This window comes from Merops nubicus, unplaced genomic scaffold (genome assembly GCF_000691845.1).
Source record: "Merops nubicus isolate BGI_N331 unplaced genomic scaffold, ASM69184v1 scaffold4513, whole genome shotgun sequence".
NCBI lineage: Eukaryota > Metazoa > Chordata > Aves > Coraciiformes > Meropidae > Merops > Merops nubicus.
The window spans coordinates 17,352-34,119 of NW_008599441.1; the positions used below are offsets into that span (position 1 = coordinate 17,352).

At 45.8% G+C, this 16,768-nt stretch overlaps 1 protein-coding gene across 1 annotated transcript in view; it reads left to right on the forward strand.

Moving 5' to 3' along the window:
• NARS2 (asparaginyl-tRNA synthetase 2, mitochondrial (putative)) overlaps nt 1-16,768 on the forward strand; it is a gene marked incomplete at its 5' end in the record, with an annotated part of 51,503 nt that overhangs the window by 15,130 nt on the left and 19,605 nt on the right. Inside the window, one exon of the mRNA XM_008937373.1 lies at nt 15,360-15,492. Within this exon, the coding sequence (XP_008935621.1) occupies nt 15,360-15,492 (133 nt within the window). The remainder of the gene's footprint in view (nt 1-15,359; nt 15,493-16,768) is intronic.

The window sequence follows — 16,768 nt, forward strand, 5'->3', positions numbered from 1 at the left end:
TCTCATCTGTGAAGTATTTTTAAATACTTGTGAGTCCCCTTCCAAGTATTTGAGGAAGGAGATACTTGGAATCTCTTTCCAACGAAGGAATGAGATTGGGAATATTGGATGCAGACTTAATCTTTATGGGAATGACTGTATTTTGTTGCTGGTAACTTAGTACCTTAAGTGTCTTTTTGTTCTTGTTCACATATGGCATGTCTCAGCAAGAAAATAATTTTCATTTTAGCTATCACATTATTTTCCTCTTTTATCTTTTCTTTTTTCCTCCAGGTTTCATTTTTCTATCTCCCTCACTCGTCCTGTTGTGTTTCTTCCTTCTGCCATTTCTCATTTTTTCTGTTTCATGGCTTTCACATGTGATGCTTTATCATAGCATTGAATCATAGAATGGTTTGGGCTGGAAGGGACCTTTACAGGTCATCTAATGCAAGCCTCTGCAGTGAGCAGGGACATCTGCGACTAGTGCAGCTTACTCAGAGCTCCAGCCAGCCTGCTAGGGATGAATCTCTTAATACCAATCTGGGCACCCTGGGCCCTGTTGTCCCTCTTTAAAAAAAAAAAAAAAATCATTCTTAAATGTGGTCTTAGTTCATTCTAGCCACTAAAGTAATAACAGTCAAATAGTTTATATTGACTTTGATTTTTAAAAAATATCCTTAAGCTCTTAATATTTCACTGAGATTGTTAGGGGTGAAGGTGTCAGTCTGTTAGAGAGACAGTTCTCTCTGACTAAGGGATTTTTGTCCTCATATACACCAAATTAGCTAAATTAGTACATTAAGCAGATGGAATCAAATCAGCACAATCCCTTACTTGAAGGCACTGTTTTATGACCAATTCCAATGTGGGTTCTCCTCAGATGTGGTTCTTCAGCCACATCACTGCTCAGCAGCAGAATGGCTGATGAAGCTGATCAGAGGCCAGATCTCGGGCAAGTAGCACTGCAGTACCACTTGCCAAGGGGGTTTGTCCTGCACTTACAGTGACATTAGATCACTTTTAAGTGAATTGTTACTGTCTAGTGCAAAGCTCCTGAAGGTGAGAGGGATAAAATCCTAGCTTTAGAAAAAGTGAGCTTGGAAGATCTGCCTATTCTTTTTGTGTTCTGACAGGTCTTTCTAATAGCCTTGTATTTGCTGCCCATGCCTCATATCCAGTGGTGAGAACCAATGGGTGGTTGTTTTTTTTTTTTTTAATTTAATCGCTGTAGCACAGTTTAATTGGCTGCTGCTGAATAGCTGCAGTGGAATTGTTCAAAGGGCAAGTTTTGTGTGGAAATCAAGAGATGTGCATTTCTTCAGAAAGCTGTTTTCTGCCTGCTGGAAGACACTGTCTCTCTGACCACCTGGACTCCAGCTAAAGGTTCCTGCTGGACAGGATGTTGTGCCCTGGCTGCTGTGACTGAAGCACAGGTCACTTGGCAACCAAAGGCTGATGCGTCATCTCAGACATGAGCTGGGGAAAGTTAATGAGGAAGAGGTTTAGCTGTGGCAGTGGTGGATGGTTTGTGTCCCTGAAGGAAGATGAGATGACATCCATTTGTTCATTGGAGGCTTAATTGACCATCATGCGTTGTGACCTTTATTGAAAGACGTAATTCCACAAATCAAATAAGTCCAAAGAAAAAGTATGGATTGTAATGATTAACTTGAAATACAATCTCACTCTCTTACATCAGTCTGTTTGCTTTAAATAGTACACAGCCTGCTCAGGGATGGAGCAGAAGGCTAAACTGGGCAGACACAAGGCCTGTCTGCTAAGTGTTTTTTCCACTGATACCGCTCAGGTGCACCTTGATCTCTAAGGATGGGTCAAAAAATCAATGCTCTGCAGCATGCAGTACCTTACATGACAGCTTCATAGTCCCATTTTACAGTAGCATGTTGTTCTTGCAGACATTTTTAAATAGATCCAGTGCCATCTAGATTTAGATAAGCTGTGTTGACTCGTAACAGGGCACAGCTCTTCTGTGAACCTGCTCCTTTTTTATTTTGTTTGAGCACACTGATATTTTGAGGGCTACAGCTCAAGTGGTATTAAATCCCTTCTGTCTTCAAAAATAGATCAAGCTCTTCTAGATGCAGAAGCACCATAGTGATGCTGTGAAGGTTTTATCTGTGGTTACCAAGTCAGGTCTTACTCTGTGAATAGGACTCCTACATGACCAAAGAGCCTAAGTACATAATAGTAACCAGAGCTGCTTGGCAAGTGAATGTGTTGTGATGATGCTTTCGGAGTAGTAAAATGTGGGAGTCCTTCTTTCTCCAGAATGGAAATAAGCAGCCAAAACAGTAAAGAGATGAGTGGTTTGGATTTGATCCTGTGAAATTTACTCTGTTTTATCCAGACTAATTTTTTCCATGGCCAGAAAAGAATCTATTCTTCAAAAATTTCCTTTAGCTTATATAAAACATTGACTTGCTGCAGGAACAACTGATCCCTGAGAATCTGTGGGAGGAGACCAAGGTAGAAACACTTGGGAGACCTTTCCCCATCGAGTCTTGGCCCATATCCTGTTGTGACCTGCTGTGGGTGGGATGTGGGAGTGCAAAGACAGATCCTGGAGTGGGATAGGTATGAGAGGCAAGGAGGAGTTAGTCCATGGAGTTTATGTGGTAGGGAACAAAGTCAGCCAGGTGGACATGTCTGTTTGGAGTTAGCTGTCAGCTTTACTGAGCTCATGAGCAAACTGAGCTGGGTTTGGAAAAGTCTGGGCAGGGGAGGTATGGAGAAGACTTACCAGGTGTGTCTGGAGCCAAGTCTTCTGCTGTCCTTGCTGAGAGCTCATCTGCAGCCCACTGGGTGTCATCTGCATGCCCGTGTCTGCGTGTTGTCCGGAGCTCACAAGGCTGCTTGGTGCTATTGCTGATTATAGGAGACACAGTTTGTGAGGTTTTAACCTATTCCCTTTGAGGAGAAGTGAGAAGAGGGGCGTTCCTGCCTTTGTGGGCTGTCTGTTCTGTGTGTTCGTGTTGTTGGAGGCAATGTCAAAGAGGTTCTTGTCTCTCAGCGCAACAGGAATGACCTAGTTGGCACAATTTCCTATTCCATTGTACTTCATCTTTGCAGTGATGACATCTAGGCTGCCTGCTCAGAGTGTCTGAATCATTGTCAGCTGCTGTAAATCTATAGGCTCTTCAAGGTCTCCAGAAAAGCCTTTATGCAGTAATACAGCTCTCCCCTTCAGTCTTCTCAGTTTCAGATGAGTCAGTAACCAATATATGTGGTAGAAGCTTGTAGGACCGTGTGTGTCCTGATAACTGGTTTGAAATGTCATTGGTTTGCTGTGAAGTCCCTGTGGTATTTTCTTGCTCTGTGATCCTCTGGTGACAATAATGGTCCCTTTTCAGGACCTGAACTAGGCTGGAGGGTCTTGGACAGCTGAAGATGATTCAGAGGCATACTGGAGACAGCGAAAACCAATTGTTGCCAAGAAGCACAGCTCTATGGCTCGATTTTCTCCTTTCGCTGGTCTGCGCTTCCCCCAAGCTCTCTCCTTTCAGCCCCTCTTGCTAATAGTTTGTCATTGTCTTGCACCGATTTTCCTTGTGCCACATTTCATCCCAGGCGCTGTCTGTTCTGCCTTTTGCATCGTGAGCTTAACTAAAACTGCTCTTTACTAAAAGGCTCTCCCCTCCCTAAATCTCAGAACACCTGTTCTCCTCATTCTTTGCCTTCCCTACCTCTGTTTCTTCTCTCTGATCAGGCCTTCAGTAGGTTTCTCTTTTCTTGTTGGTCTTACCCTCTCTTGAAGTTCCCTGCAAATGGGTAAAAGGCTCAGGGGCAACCTCATAGCAGCCTACTAGGACCTGCAAGGAGGTTACCAAAAAGACAAGACCACTCTGCAATGGTGAAGGACAAGAGACAATGGGGATAAGTTGAAACAAGGGAGGTTCTAGGCAGACATAGGGGGAAAAGTTGGCTAAAAATCAGTCAAGCATTGGAAGATTGCTGAGAAAGACATTGCACTCTTCACCAGAGGTTTTCAAGACCCAGATAGGTACAGCCTGGAGCAACCTGGTCTGTCCTTCTTGCTGACCCTGCTTTGAACAGATGCCTGGACCAACAACCTCCTGAGGTCCCTTCTAGCCTCAATCATTTTTTCCTTCTAAGTTTATTCCTGGCTTTGTTCTCATTTTCGTCTCCACCAGTCTCATCCATGAGACCAGCATGGTAAGTTCTTCCTTAGTTCTCTTTCAGCTCAGCATCTCTGCCCAGGACCTGTCTTTTTCTGCCTAACTTAATCTCAGCCTTTCATACTGACATCTGCCTGTGAACCAAGTTTGACAGCTAGACATTTAGTTGAAACATAATTAATCCTATTACCCTCTTCTCAAGCACATCCCCTGGACTTCTAAACCATCATGGATTTTGTTACTGTTCTGTCTATTCCAGATATTCTCTGCAATCCTGCAACTGGGTTTTTCTTTTGCTAGTTTTAGAGGATCTCTGAAAAAAAAAAGTTAGCCACGCAGACCATTTTAGCTGTGTCTGTCTGGGTTTGTAGAGAGCTGAATGCATTGAGTTTCCTGTTGGTTTCAGCATTGATTTAACTTTCTAAAATGCTGGAATTTCACTGCTTTTCAAACCAAGGAAGAGCTGGAGACAGTTGTCATTCTGGGTTGGTGTTCAAGAAAATACTGCAGAGCTGGGAAGAGATGTGGTTGAGACCACCTTCCATGAATGAGGCTTTGTTTTCAGTGGTCTGGCAAATGCAGACTTAAAATTTGATTCCAAAATTATTTGCTACTGATGGAACAGATTGCATTGTCTTTAAGCAAATATTTGGTCTATATTGTACAGTTTTAAACACTTTAGATTGCAGCTGCAGGAATGATGTCCAGTTGTATAACATTCCTGTTGCTAAGAAGTAACAAAAATAAGTGTAATTATTTATCTTGGATGTCTGAAAAAAATTCTCTGACATTTCTTGCACAACATTTGTTTGAGTCTGACTCAACGCAGACTCTTATAATTAGCACACTAACTTCCATTAATTAGGCTGGCACTTAATTGGAGCTATAAAAAGCAACCGTGACATGTCTGGTTTTAGTCAATTACCACATGCTTCAGTCTGGTTCATGACTGCTGCAGTGATTGTCAGTGACTTCGTGCTACTGGGAGGCCAAATCCATGAACTTCCTAGGTACAAGTGAGCCGAAGGTCGCTTGGCTGGCTGCAGCTTTATGGCCTCCATGGATATGGCTTTAAACTAAAAGGGTGTAGATTTAGAGTGGGTGTAAAGAAGAAATTTTTTACGTTGTGGTGAGACACTGGCTCAGGTTGCTCAGACAGGTCGCTGCCCCATCCCTGGAACCATTCCAGGTGATGTTGGCCGGGGCTCTGAGCAACCTGCTCTAGTTGCAGATGTCCCTGCTCACTGCTGGGGGGTTGGACTGGATGACCTGGAAAGATCCCTTCCAACTCAAACCGTTCTGTGGTTCCGTGCTGTGCTGTTGGTCCTTTCTCTCTCTCTCTGCTCTTTTGAGAGGGGAAGCAGGTAATTCCCTTGCAGAAAGTGTCAACGTTTTCCATGTACTGTAGTAGCCATATTCATGATGGCCACCTTCTGCAAACTTGTCTTACTTTGACTGAGCCAAACAGGACTCACAGAATGGTTTGGGTTGGAGGGTCCTTAAAGAAACCTCTACCATGGGCAGGGACACCTCCCCCTAGACCAGGTTGCTCTGAGCCCCATCCAGCCTGGCCTTGAACACTTCCAGGGATGGAGCATCCACAGCTTCCCTGGGCAACCTGTTCCAGTGTCTCATCACCCTCACAGTACAGAATTTCTTCCTAATATCTAATGTAAATCTCACCTCATTCAGTTTGAAACCATCACCCCTTGCCCTGTCACTATCCTCCCTGATAACAAGTCCTTCCCCAGCTTTCTGACAGGCCCCTTGAAGTCCTGGCAGGCCACCAGGTCTCCCTGGAGCCGCCTTCTCTCCAGGCTGCCCAACACAAAGAAGCCTGTGGCCTGTCACTGCAGCGCAGATGACAGTGTTGTGGAAAACTCAATAGCTTACAAGAGGAGGGACGTGCCTTGTGTTCAGGCTGCAGTTCCTGCTTCTCAGGAAGCCCCTAGGCCCCACGAAATGGCTCTGGTACAAGATGTTCAGGCAGCTTCACCCCTGTTTGTTCCCTCAGCTTTCCTTAAAATAGTGGCACAAATCCAATAACTTGTGCCCTGAATTTCTTCCAGGGTTTGCTGTCACTGCATTGAAGTAGAATCGTAGAATCATAGAAACATAGGGGTTGGAAGGGACCTCGAAAGATCATCTAGTCCAACCCCCCTGCCAGAGCAGGACCACCTAGAGTACATCACACAGGAAGGCGTCCAGGCGGGTTTTGAATGACTCCAGTGCAGGAGACTCCACAACCTCTCTGGGCAGCCTGTTCCAGTGCTCTGTCACCCTCACAGGAAAAAAATTTTTCCTGATATTCACCTTGAACCTCCTATGCGCCAATTTGCACCCATTACCCCTTGTTCTATCACAGGTCAACACTGAAAAAAGCTTAATTCCATCTTCCTGACACTCACCCTTTACATATTTGTAAGCATTGATGAGATCACCCCTCAGTCTCCTTTTCTCCAGGCTAAAGAGTCCCAGCTCCCTCAGCCTTTCCTCATAAGGGAGATGCTCCACTCCCCTAATCATCTTTGTAGCCCTACGCTGGACTCTCTCCAGCAGCTCCCTGTCCTTCTTGAACTGAGGGGCCCAGAACTGGACACAATATTCCAGATGCGGCCTCACCAATGCAGAATAGAGGGGGAGGAGAACCTCTCTTGACATACTAACCACACCCTTTCTAATGCACCCCAGGATCCATGTCATGGTCGGCTGGGGTGTGTTGCATCTAATGTAGCTTTCAGTAAATTTTTTTTTTTTTTAGTACAATTATTTACTTTTAGTTACCATAAAGTTTGAGGCATTGGAGATTTTAAATAGGTGCACCCAAGCTTTGAAATGTGGCCTGAACCATGACTCCCTTTGTGCAGTAATGCACCCTCTGATGCTGTGACTCATATTTGTGGAGTTTGTAGAATCAGTGTCCATCTGAAAAAATACTGATTAAAAAAAAAAATCCTTTTCATAGCTATTTTAAAGCAGTTTCTGGGGAACGTGTGTTTGTTCCACTTTGAAAGGAGAAATACTGAAACCAGTTGCACCCCCTCCTCCGTGTGGGTAATGTATTTTTATGGCTTACAGTAGGAGTCACTGGGATGATTAAGTTTTGAAAAACATCTTTGTTCCCTGTTCTGTTTAAATCTTTGAAACGTTTTATATCACTCCTTTGTAGAAGAGCTCTGTTAGCAAGGGCATGGGAAATGGTTATTTGAATAAATGCTGAATACTCTGGTGGCTTTCATCAGCCCAGCTTGAGTTATCATCGTTAATCGGTCATTTTATTGACTTTAATTAGAAACAACAGTATCAAAACTAGGACAAAACAAGAATCCAAGAGAACAAAGTACAAGAGTGCCATGTGAAAGGATGGACTCCTCAGGCTGATGAGATCTTTGAGCCTGGAGCAAAAGACATGGTATGTCTCTAAGTAAATTTGTTTCCTTTGTCTTGATCTTCGCATGTTCTCCTACCATCTCTAAGCTAACAGTGGAGAGTCTAGGTGTGCTCTGGGCCTTAATAACCAAAATGCAGGGTGCTTGGCCAGATAATTAGGATATATATGTCACGTTGTGCTTAATTACTCAAGTGTGCCTGGATCATTCAGAAGCAGAGCTGGGTGCCCTGAGGAGGATGTGTCCCATTTCCTTTTCTTGCTGCCGGAGCAGGGGCCGTGGCCCGGGCAGAGCTAGTTGCAGGGGAAGGTGGCACTTCCCAGTCCCTCTCTGGGAAATGAAACAGCTGTTTGTTTGTTTGTTTGTTTAAATTGATCTGTTTATTTTTGGCTGGTTACAAAGGGAAGCGGTCCCACCTCATCAGGGCATGAATTGAAACCACAGCACTAGGCACACCAGCTCTGCTGCTGCCCAGGCCTGAGCCTTACGTGCTGCTACAACAGCCCCTGTCAAGATGAGCCTTTTCTCATCTGTGCTTCCTCAGAGGGCAGGCAGAGCTGTGTGTTCCATGAGGAGTCTTTAAAACTCCTTTTTCTGCTTTTTTTCCCTGGATAAAAATTCAGTTCCCCTAGCACATTTTCAACAGAAATGCGTGTTTTTGTTGTGCAAAATTCAAACCACCCAACACTAGTAATGGGAGTATTATTTTTGCATTGAGTTTGAAAACAAGAGAAGGTGTTTCTGCCCAGCACTGAGGGGTTTTTTTGCATCCAGCTCAAGGATGTAAAATATTCTCCCTCTCCTCCAAACTGCTGGGCACATCTACTTCACTAGCATCATTAGGAGCCCTGGGTTTCCAGCTCCTCCGAAATCTAGACCCTGGAGGCATTGGTTTGGTATGCTTGAATGGCTGGCTGGGTGCGTGTGGTTTCTTGCACCAGGTCAGAAAATCTTTCACCATGCACATTTCAGCATCTCTGAACGTTTCCCCATGCAGCCAGCTGGTGTCTCCTGGCAGCTGAGCAAAGTCATCCACGTGTTTCAGCGGAGCAAGCAGGTCCTCCATGCTCAAAGTAAATATGGTCATGTCGGAACAGAGTGGAATTAAATCAGATAGCTTGGTTTATTAATTTCTTCCCTTCCTAAGGGAAAGGACAATGTGAATGAGAAAGCTGAGCTCCCAGGCTTAAGGGTCACCTTGTTCTCCTTTCCTCCTCTTCTGGCATCATGTGTTACCACAGAATGGTTTGGGCTGGAAGGAACCTCATTGTTTCAAGTTTTTCTTGCAGTCTAGATGTCAGTGTGTTTGTGTGGGTGGTGGTTGGGCTTGGTGGATGATGGTGTGGGGGGAACATACTGTGTTGAAGGGCCACATGCTGTGAACACCCTAAATAAACACATTTAGTCCAGCCAAAGGGAGGATTTGGCACAGGTCACCATTCAGCTTAACTCTTCACTGCAGACTTGTCAGAGGAATCGCTCTGTGTGTGTTCATGCAGACACCTGTAGGATTTTAGGGTGAGATCCAGGGCGCCCTACAAAAGAATATCTGTGTGTACCAGTGTGGTTTAGTGCTCAGCCCCGAGTCAAGACAACCAGCTTCTGCCTCCAGCTGTGTCACTAACGTGTGGTGTGACCTTGGCGTAGGCTGTAAGCTGGTTGTGCAGGGATTGCATCTTCTTGGTTAATAGCCTTGCTCACAGTTCTATCCCCTCGCTTCGATAGCACAAATAAGTCTTTATTTACCCCAGTAGCAGCGTGGAGTCCTGGCTCAGAAGAGGAGTACGATCCACTCCTGGCTTGGGAACCATCAGCACAATTAATTATATTTGGATTGCAGTGTAAAAATTGCCAGTAAGGTGGAGACACTCAGGCCTACAAACATTGTGTAGGTTTAATTAAAAGGATGATTTTAGGCAGCTTTTGGCACAGATCCTTTATACTTCTCTATTGGTTTCTATCACTGCTTCAGTAATGAATTGCCAATGAGTTCAAATGAAATGAGCTTTCATTCTGCAGGGCAGAAAGCTCTGAAAGGGGGAGAGGCAGCTTCTTCAGAAGAGGGTTTGGAGCAGTGGGTAAAATAAGGGTGAGATCGGGGAAGTTTCTCCCTTCCTGGGTGTTGACAGGGTGGGGATCACAAAGGAGCCTCCCCCAAGCAATGGTCGAGGCTGAGGACAGTTGGGTCCCAGCAGTGTGTCCAAGTGCTGCTGTCTGTGTCTGGAGGGTCTCCTGTGAGCCTGCACCTCGGAGGTGGCCGAGCCCTTCTCTGGGCTGGGCCGAGCAAGCTCGAGGTTTTGCCAGCTGGGGCCCTGGCTTCCCAGTGTGTCGGAGGAAGTGCTGAGGGTGTGCTCTTGGCCTCTGCCTTAACATCTTAGATTTTCCCAGCGAACTGGGCAGAGTGAAATCCAATCCCAGAAAAGGAGCAATTAATTAAGCAGCTCTGTGCCTTCTTCTGTCGACCCCAGCAGTGCTTGTGAGCTGCATAAATGCACTTGGGCTTGTTGTCCAGAGCTCTGCTCTGACTGAAGCTGCCTGCAAAGGGACTAGTTTCAAAGCCTCTCTTGTGTTCTTTGGTAGCACGTCCAAGGACAGTGCTACAGACATTACTGCTCTGCCTGTCATTGTGAAGAAAAAGGGCTCGACAGATTATTGGGCTTGCTTTTTTTTTTTTTCTCTTCCTGTGTGTGTGCTTTTGTTGGTGACGAAGAATTAGCACTACTGATTTTTTTTATTTTCTTTTAAAGACTCTCGAGTACCCCCGACCCCAGCTGACCTAGGTACTTTTGGAAACTTAGCCACAATTTTCCAAGTTATTTTTAAATGCTGGAAGTCTTGCAGAGGTCTGGGCATGTTAAATGATTGATTATTTGCATTGTAGAGCACAGGACTGAGGCTCTATTGTGCTAGGTGCTGAATGCACACAGAACAAAATGACCAGTTTTGCCCTCGGTACCATGAAATTGGAGAAGAGCCTCTTTTCTAATAGATTTATACATGCTCAGTGTGATAGAGCAGCATATCAAATCACAGATACATTTTTTTAATAGCAGATGAAGTACAAGTAAAGGTCATATTTGTGTAGCGTGCATTTGCTTAATGCCTGGCATGGCAGAGCACAGTAAACAGTGCATGAGTGCCTGGATGAGGGATCAGTGTTCACGCTTGGAGCTGATAACAGTGACTATATGTATTTTTAGCTGTGTTTCTCTGCTCCAGGCCTCTGGTCAGTGCTGCATTGCCACTGCCAGATGACTTGGGTTTGCTGCGCTCCTTTGATCGCTTTGCCAGCAGGACATCTGGCTCCTTTCCCTCTGCCAGGGTCCCAGGATCATGGTGAGGTTCTCACAGTTATTTGTGTCTATCTTTTACTCTTTACAAGTAGCCTGAGAAATTAATGATTCCTCCCTTCCCTGCAGATGTGGGTTTATTTTGGGGTTTGGAGTGTGGTTTTGGTAGGGTTTTGGGGTTTTTTTTCCTTCTTCCAAGGGGCCTGCAGGCAAATTCAGCCCTACACCAGTGATGTTAGGTTCTCTACAGGCTATCACAAAGCCTGCTGTTGCTGGGCAATTTGGGATAGTCCATGAAGTTGCAGTGCTAGTGGGTTGTTCTGTAAATATAGGTGGTGCTTGGTGTACAAGTTGGAAAGGATTGGTCCCAGCGGGATGCCTAGAGCTCAGAAAAGACTAAAATTGGTTCCTGTGGGAGTTGTTGTGCACTTATCCTCTCTAAATGCTCCATCTTGGACACAGAGAATCATAGAATTGTAGAATACCAGGTTGGAAGGGGCTTGTAGAGTCACCTGGTCCAACCTTTTCTGGTAAAAGCACGGTCTAGACAAGCTCTCCCAGCACACCCTGTCTAGCTGAATCTTAAGTGTTCAATGCTAAGGACTCCACCACTTCCCTTGGGAGGTTATTCCAATGACTGATTGTTCTCATGGTAAAGAATTTTCCTCTTGTGTCTAATTGGAATCTCCCCATTGTCTTTTCAATGGGATCCTTGTCAAAAGGGAGTCTCCATCCTCCTCCTAGCCACCCTTTAAATGGTGGCAACATGGTGGTGAGGTCTCCACTAAGCCTTGTATTCTCAAGGCTGAACAAACCCAGTTCTCAGCCTTTCTTCATGTGACAGGCTTCCCAGCCCTTGGATCATCTTTGTGGCTCCTGTCTGGGCTCTCTCCAGCCTGTCCACATCTTTTTTTTTTTTTGTATGGCAGGGACCAGAACTGGACAGAGTTCCAGATGTGGCCTGACCAGCGCTGAGTAGAGTGGGACAATGACTTATCTCTGCAGTGATGCCCTTGCTGGTGCACCCTCCACCCCGTTGGCTCTCTGCTGCAGCAGCACACTGGTCGCTTATATTGAGCCTGTTGTTCACCAGGACCCCCAGGTCCTGTTCCATAGAGCTGCTCTCCAGCCAAGTAAGTCCCAGCCTGTACTGCACTCCTGGATTATGTTGGCTCAAGTGCAAGACCTTACACATGAGGCTTTATTCTTGCAGCACAAACTTGGTCTGTGACTCTGAAGTGTTTAACTATAGTTGATGTCTTAGAGCAATAAGGGGGTTTAATTTTTTTTTAATTACTTCTAGCTATTTGACAGGCAGGAAGCACCTTGGAAGATGAATAACTAGTTGTCATGCCTGGGTTGCTCTTCAGTAGGAAATAAATACAGTTCAGAGTGCTCATAGTAGCTTGTGTTGCTGGAGACAGTCATAGACTCACTATGGCTGGAAAGGACCTCTAGGATTGTGAAGTCTAACTACCATCCCAACATTTCCCTAACCACTAGACCATAGCTTCAAGTGCTACATCTACTCATTTTTTCAACGCCTCCAGGGATGATGACTCCACCATCTCCCTGGGCAGCCCGTTCCAGTGCCTAACCACTCTCAGTGCAGAAATTCTTCCTAATAGCAAATCAAAACCTTCCCTGGAGCAACTTGAGGCCATTTACTCTCAAATTAATAATTTGTGAGAAGAGGTCATTGCTCAGTCTCCTCTTCTCCAGACGAAACAACCCCAGGTCCCTCAGCCAGGCTCCATAAGGGATGTTTTCCAGCCCTTCACCAACCTCGTTGCCTTTCTCTGGATCTACACCAGCACCTCAAGGTTCTACTAATCCTGTGGTGCCCAAAACCGCACTCAGGACTCAAGGTGAGGTCTCACCTGTGCTGATTCCAGGGGTGTGATCACCTCACTGTTCATGCTGGTCACACCAGCTCTGATCCAGGCCAGGAGGCCATTGGCCTCCTTGGCCACCTGGGCACACTGCTGGCTCATGTTCAGTCAGCTGTCCACCGAGACCCCCAGGTCCTTTTCCACCAGGCAGCTTTCCAGCCACTCCTGTCATCTGCCACACTGAAGTGCAGTAACTGGAGTGTCAGTGTCCATGCCTGGACAGCTGCTGAGCAACGTGTTTCTTGCTGAAGCCAGTCTGCTGCTCTGTGGACAGGATCTCCTGCCAGCCAGCTGGGATCACAGCTTGGTTCCAAGTAGTACTTTGAGGGCTTCATGTCAGCGAGAAATGAGAGACCTGCACGTCAGACTGCGCAGGCCTGAGTGGGCACTTACAGCAGTCACAAGCTTTTCAAAATATTTTATTGTTTCGTGTCCAGTCCTGGTCCAGTCACAATCTGAACTTAAAATGAGTTTTGATTTACTCAGGAAAAATTCTTTCTTGAAGTCCCCCAAACTGAAACATTTTAGGAGAAGCCTAAAACGTGGGCACAGGTAGCACAAGAACCCGCATCTCCTGTTTCCCATTGCAGGCCAACTTCCGTGGCCTGGGAAGCAAAAGGCTTTGACCGATTCTGCCTTAAACATGGAAAAATTTTGGCCAAGTGACTCATTGTTTCATATTTGTTTGTATTGCTATAGCACTTGAGGCTCTTAAGGTTTGGATCCAAGACCTTGTTGTGCCAGGTGCTGTGTGAACATGAAAAAAAAAAAACAAACAAACACAACAAAAAGGCCTTGTGAGGCAGAACATGATTTTCTGGATAACCCAAGACAACAGATGGCTACAGATGGGGGAGCACGAGGAACTGATGAGATAATACTGACCTGTGCAGTGAGTAATAGTCTTGGTACATCACTTATCTAAACATTACTGAGGTTTTATAGACAGTATAGCAACGGGCAGTTTGAAGGAGAAGTTTACAGCAACGTCACAGCAGAGGGAGAAGAGGTGCTTGAGGAAAGATGTTTGCTGCAAAATCTGGTTAACAACTTAGAGGCTGTGCTCGTGTATGAGAGTGCCTGTGTGGGAGCAAAAGAGAGACAGCAACTATTTGTTGGAGCAGGGAAAGTAGAGCCAGTGGGGAAAAAACCTACAGGCAGGCTACAGATTCAGAGTCTTGACCTGGAACTTTCTTCTGGTGTGTTTACTACTAGCAACTCAAAGAAAAAGATGGTGCTGTTTCTTTGGATCATAACCTTTCATCATCATGTGACAGGAGGGACCAGATGAGTGAGGCAGAATGTGTGTGTTCCTTTATTTGCAGCACAGATGCCTCCATAAAGGGCAAAGGAGAAATGCTGCATTTTGTAGCATTGTTTATTTAAACTTCAGTTTAACAAAATTATCCTGTGGAGAAACTTCAGCAAACATCCTCTTCAAGTTGAAAGCTTGCAGAGCAAGATGCAAGTCAAATGCCAACTCCAGCAATTAGCACACATCTTTTCCTTTGTGTTAAGCTGTACTTAATCTCTGCTGATCAGGTTCTTTTTCTCCTACGTGCTGTCTACACCTAAAAATAATGTTGTTAAAGATGTACCAAAGACAGCAGCTGCCCAGTCCATGTTTTTTCTGAAGCAGCTCATGCTCTTCCCGACCATGGTTTGCTTCCCATGCAGCACAGAGGAAACACAACTGCACAACATCTGTTTGGGAAACTCCCACTGGCTTGAAGATGTCCAGGAGCCCAAGTGCTCCTAGCCCACAGTGTAAAAGGTATTGCTTGGAGTGCGGCTTCCCAACAGTAAAAATAAACCTTTCAAAGGTGTTTTACTGTTTGATGGGAAGGTTTCTTATGAAGGAGGTGGAGAATGGAGAAGGTTTTTGTGTCCTGTGTGATGATGATCATGGCGTGAGTGGACAGCAAGAGAGGATGTACTTAAATAAACCCCAGAAGATTGTTGGAGAAATAGCTTTGTGAGAGGAGATGCATTGGTTGCTTTCACATAAAATGATAGCCCAGATGTGTTCTCTGCAGTAGGGAGGAGCCCTTTTAGCTGAACCATTTTTAGCTGGGTGGAAAGATCCCAGTTCTTTATCTCAAAGGCTCTTGCAGCAATAAACTTTGGGCTTGCCACTAGAGGGGGACTGCATGCCACGCACAGTAGATCCATGCTGCTGGGCTGCACCAGCCCAGCAACTCCAGCAGAAGGACCCTCTCTGCTCTTTTGAGCTCTGGGGTGTCACAGCACTCATAAAGATCAGACCTTGCAGCCAAACAAACATGAAGGCATGTGGGCAAGGGGAGCCTGACTGGTGATGTGTCTGGGTGCTTCTCCAGTGATCTGGTTCTGCAGAATGTCATTTTTCATTCCTACACAGCTACAAAAAGTGTCCTGAGGATGAATGGTGTTCGGTGAGAGCTCAACAACATTTGTGCAACCTCCCTGCGTCATGGAGAGGTGTGAATAGGATAGGTCCTTTCCATAGCTGGATGAAGGAATATAGCAGCAGCATACCCAGCAGCACCATTGAACTGGTCAGATGGAAACAAGAGTGCTTCTAGGTCCTGGGAGATAAGCAAGGCCTTCACCTATAACTGATTCCCTTGTGTGCTGGGTCTGACTTGCCCATTTCTTGTCACCTTGCAGAGCTTTTACCCACGTGTTCACCTTCGGCCCGACATTCCGAGCGGAAAACTCGCAGAGTCGCCGGCATCTGGCGGAGTTCTACATGGTGGAGGCTGAGCTGGCCTTCACTGAAAGCCTCCAAGACATCATGCAGGTGGGCACTCCAAATGTCTGTACAGGACCAGCGCCAGAACTTCTTCCTTCTCCCTGTGCTCTCCTCCCGGCCCTCAACTGAGGTCGCAGCTCCTGTGAGCCACATAGAGGCTGCACAGGGACTTCCCAAGGATCAGGGTTTGCTTAGCAGAGGTGAGGCTCAGAGAGGATTTGGAAGGGAAGATGAAGGTCTGAACACAGCCCTCATGTGAATGAGAGGCTGCACAGTTGCTGTATTGCCAGGAGGTGTGTAAACATGCTTGACTGGTGCTAATGAAAGTGGCCCTCTCCCCTTCAGCATCTCTCCAGTGAATCCAAGTGGTGTTTCTACAGTGTGTCCCTTGATGTGCTCTAAAAGAGCTCCCTGAGAGCTGCATTGAAATCTCAAGTCGAAACAGCAGTTCCTGGCATACTCTATTCGCTCTGGCTTTAGCAGGAGACTGAAAGAAACCCTTAGTCAGCTAGCTTTTGATTTTTCAGGGGTGACCTCTCGGTTGCAGTTTAACCACGTGATGGATGCTAATGCATCGTACTAGTCTCGCCATAAGCCAGTTGATGCCCAGTAGGACTTGTGAGTAAACATCCACGCACGCTCTCATGTATCAGATAAGCTCCTTGGAAAGCCATTGGAGAAATAGCCTTAAAAAGAAAAAGACCTGAGGAACTGGCTGCAGATCTATAAGATAACATCGAGGTGGTGGTTTCTTCAGCCTGGGTCATACCCAGTCTGCTGAGTCAGTATGGCCTGACAGCAGAGCCTGACCCATTGGGAAGCTCTGTGCTCCATCCTTAATAGCATCCTGCTCTTTCTTTTCTCTCTCCTTCTCTCAAGAGCAGCTTTGTGTATTCTTAGAGCATAACATGTATACGTTTACGCCTTACTTCCTGAGCCCTCTCTTTCTCTAGGTAATCAGGAGCTGATTGAAGTCAGGAGCTGATTGAAGTCTTCACTGCTTTTATCTAGTAGCATAAGCAGGGTCTTCTGTTAAGTGGTGTTGAACCCTTGAACAGAGCAGGAACGTGTCTATACTCTTGTGCCGAGAACCCTAATTTCTTGGCTTTTGAAATACAGCCAGACAGTTCAAACAGTACAGAGAATTAGATTTGAGAACCATTCTGAAATGGTGTAGGGCTTTTCTTTGTAGAAAAAGAACGAGCTTCCCCCTTGGCTCAGCTTGGCTTTTGTTGTTGCTAAACGTCTTGTGAAGTCTCAGCTTGCGCTCTCCTCTTTGGCCTCTTCCCTCTGTCCCCGCGTCTCTGACAAGCACCTTTCCCTA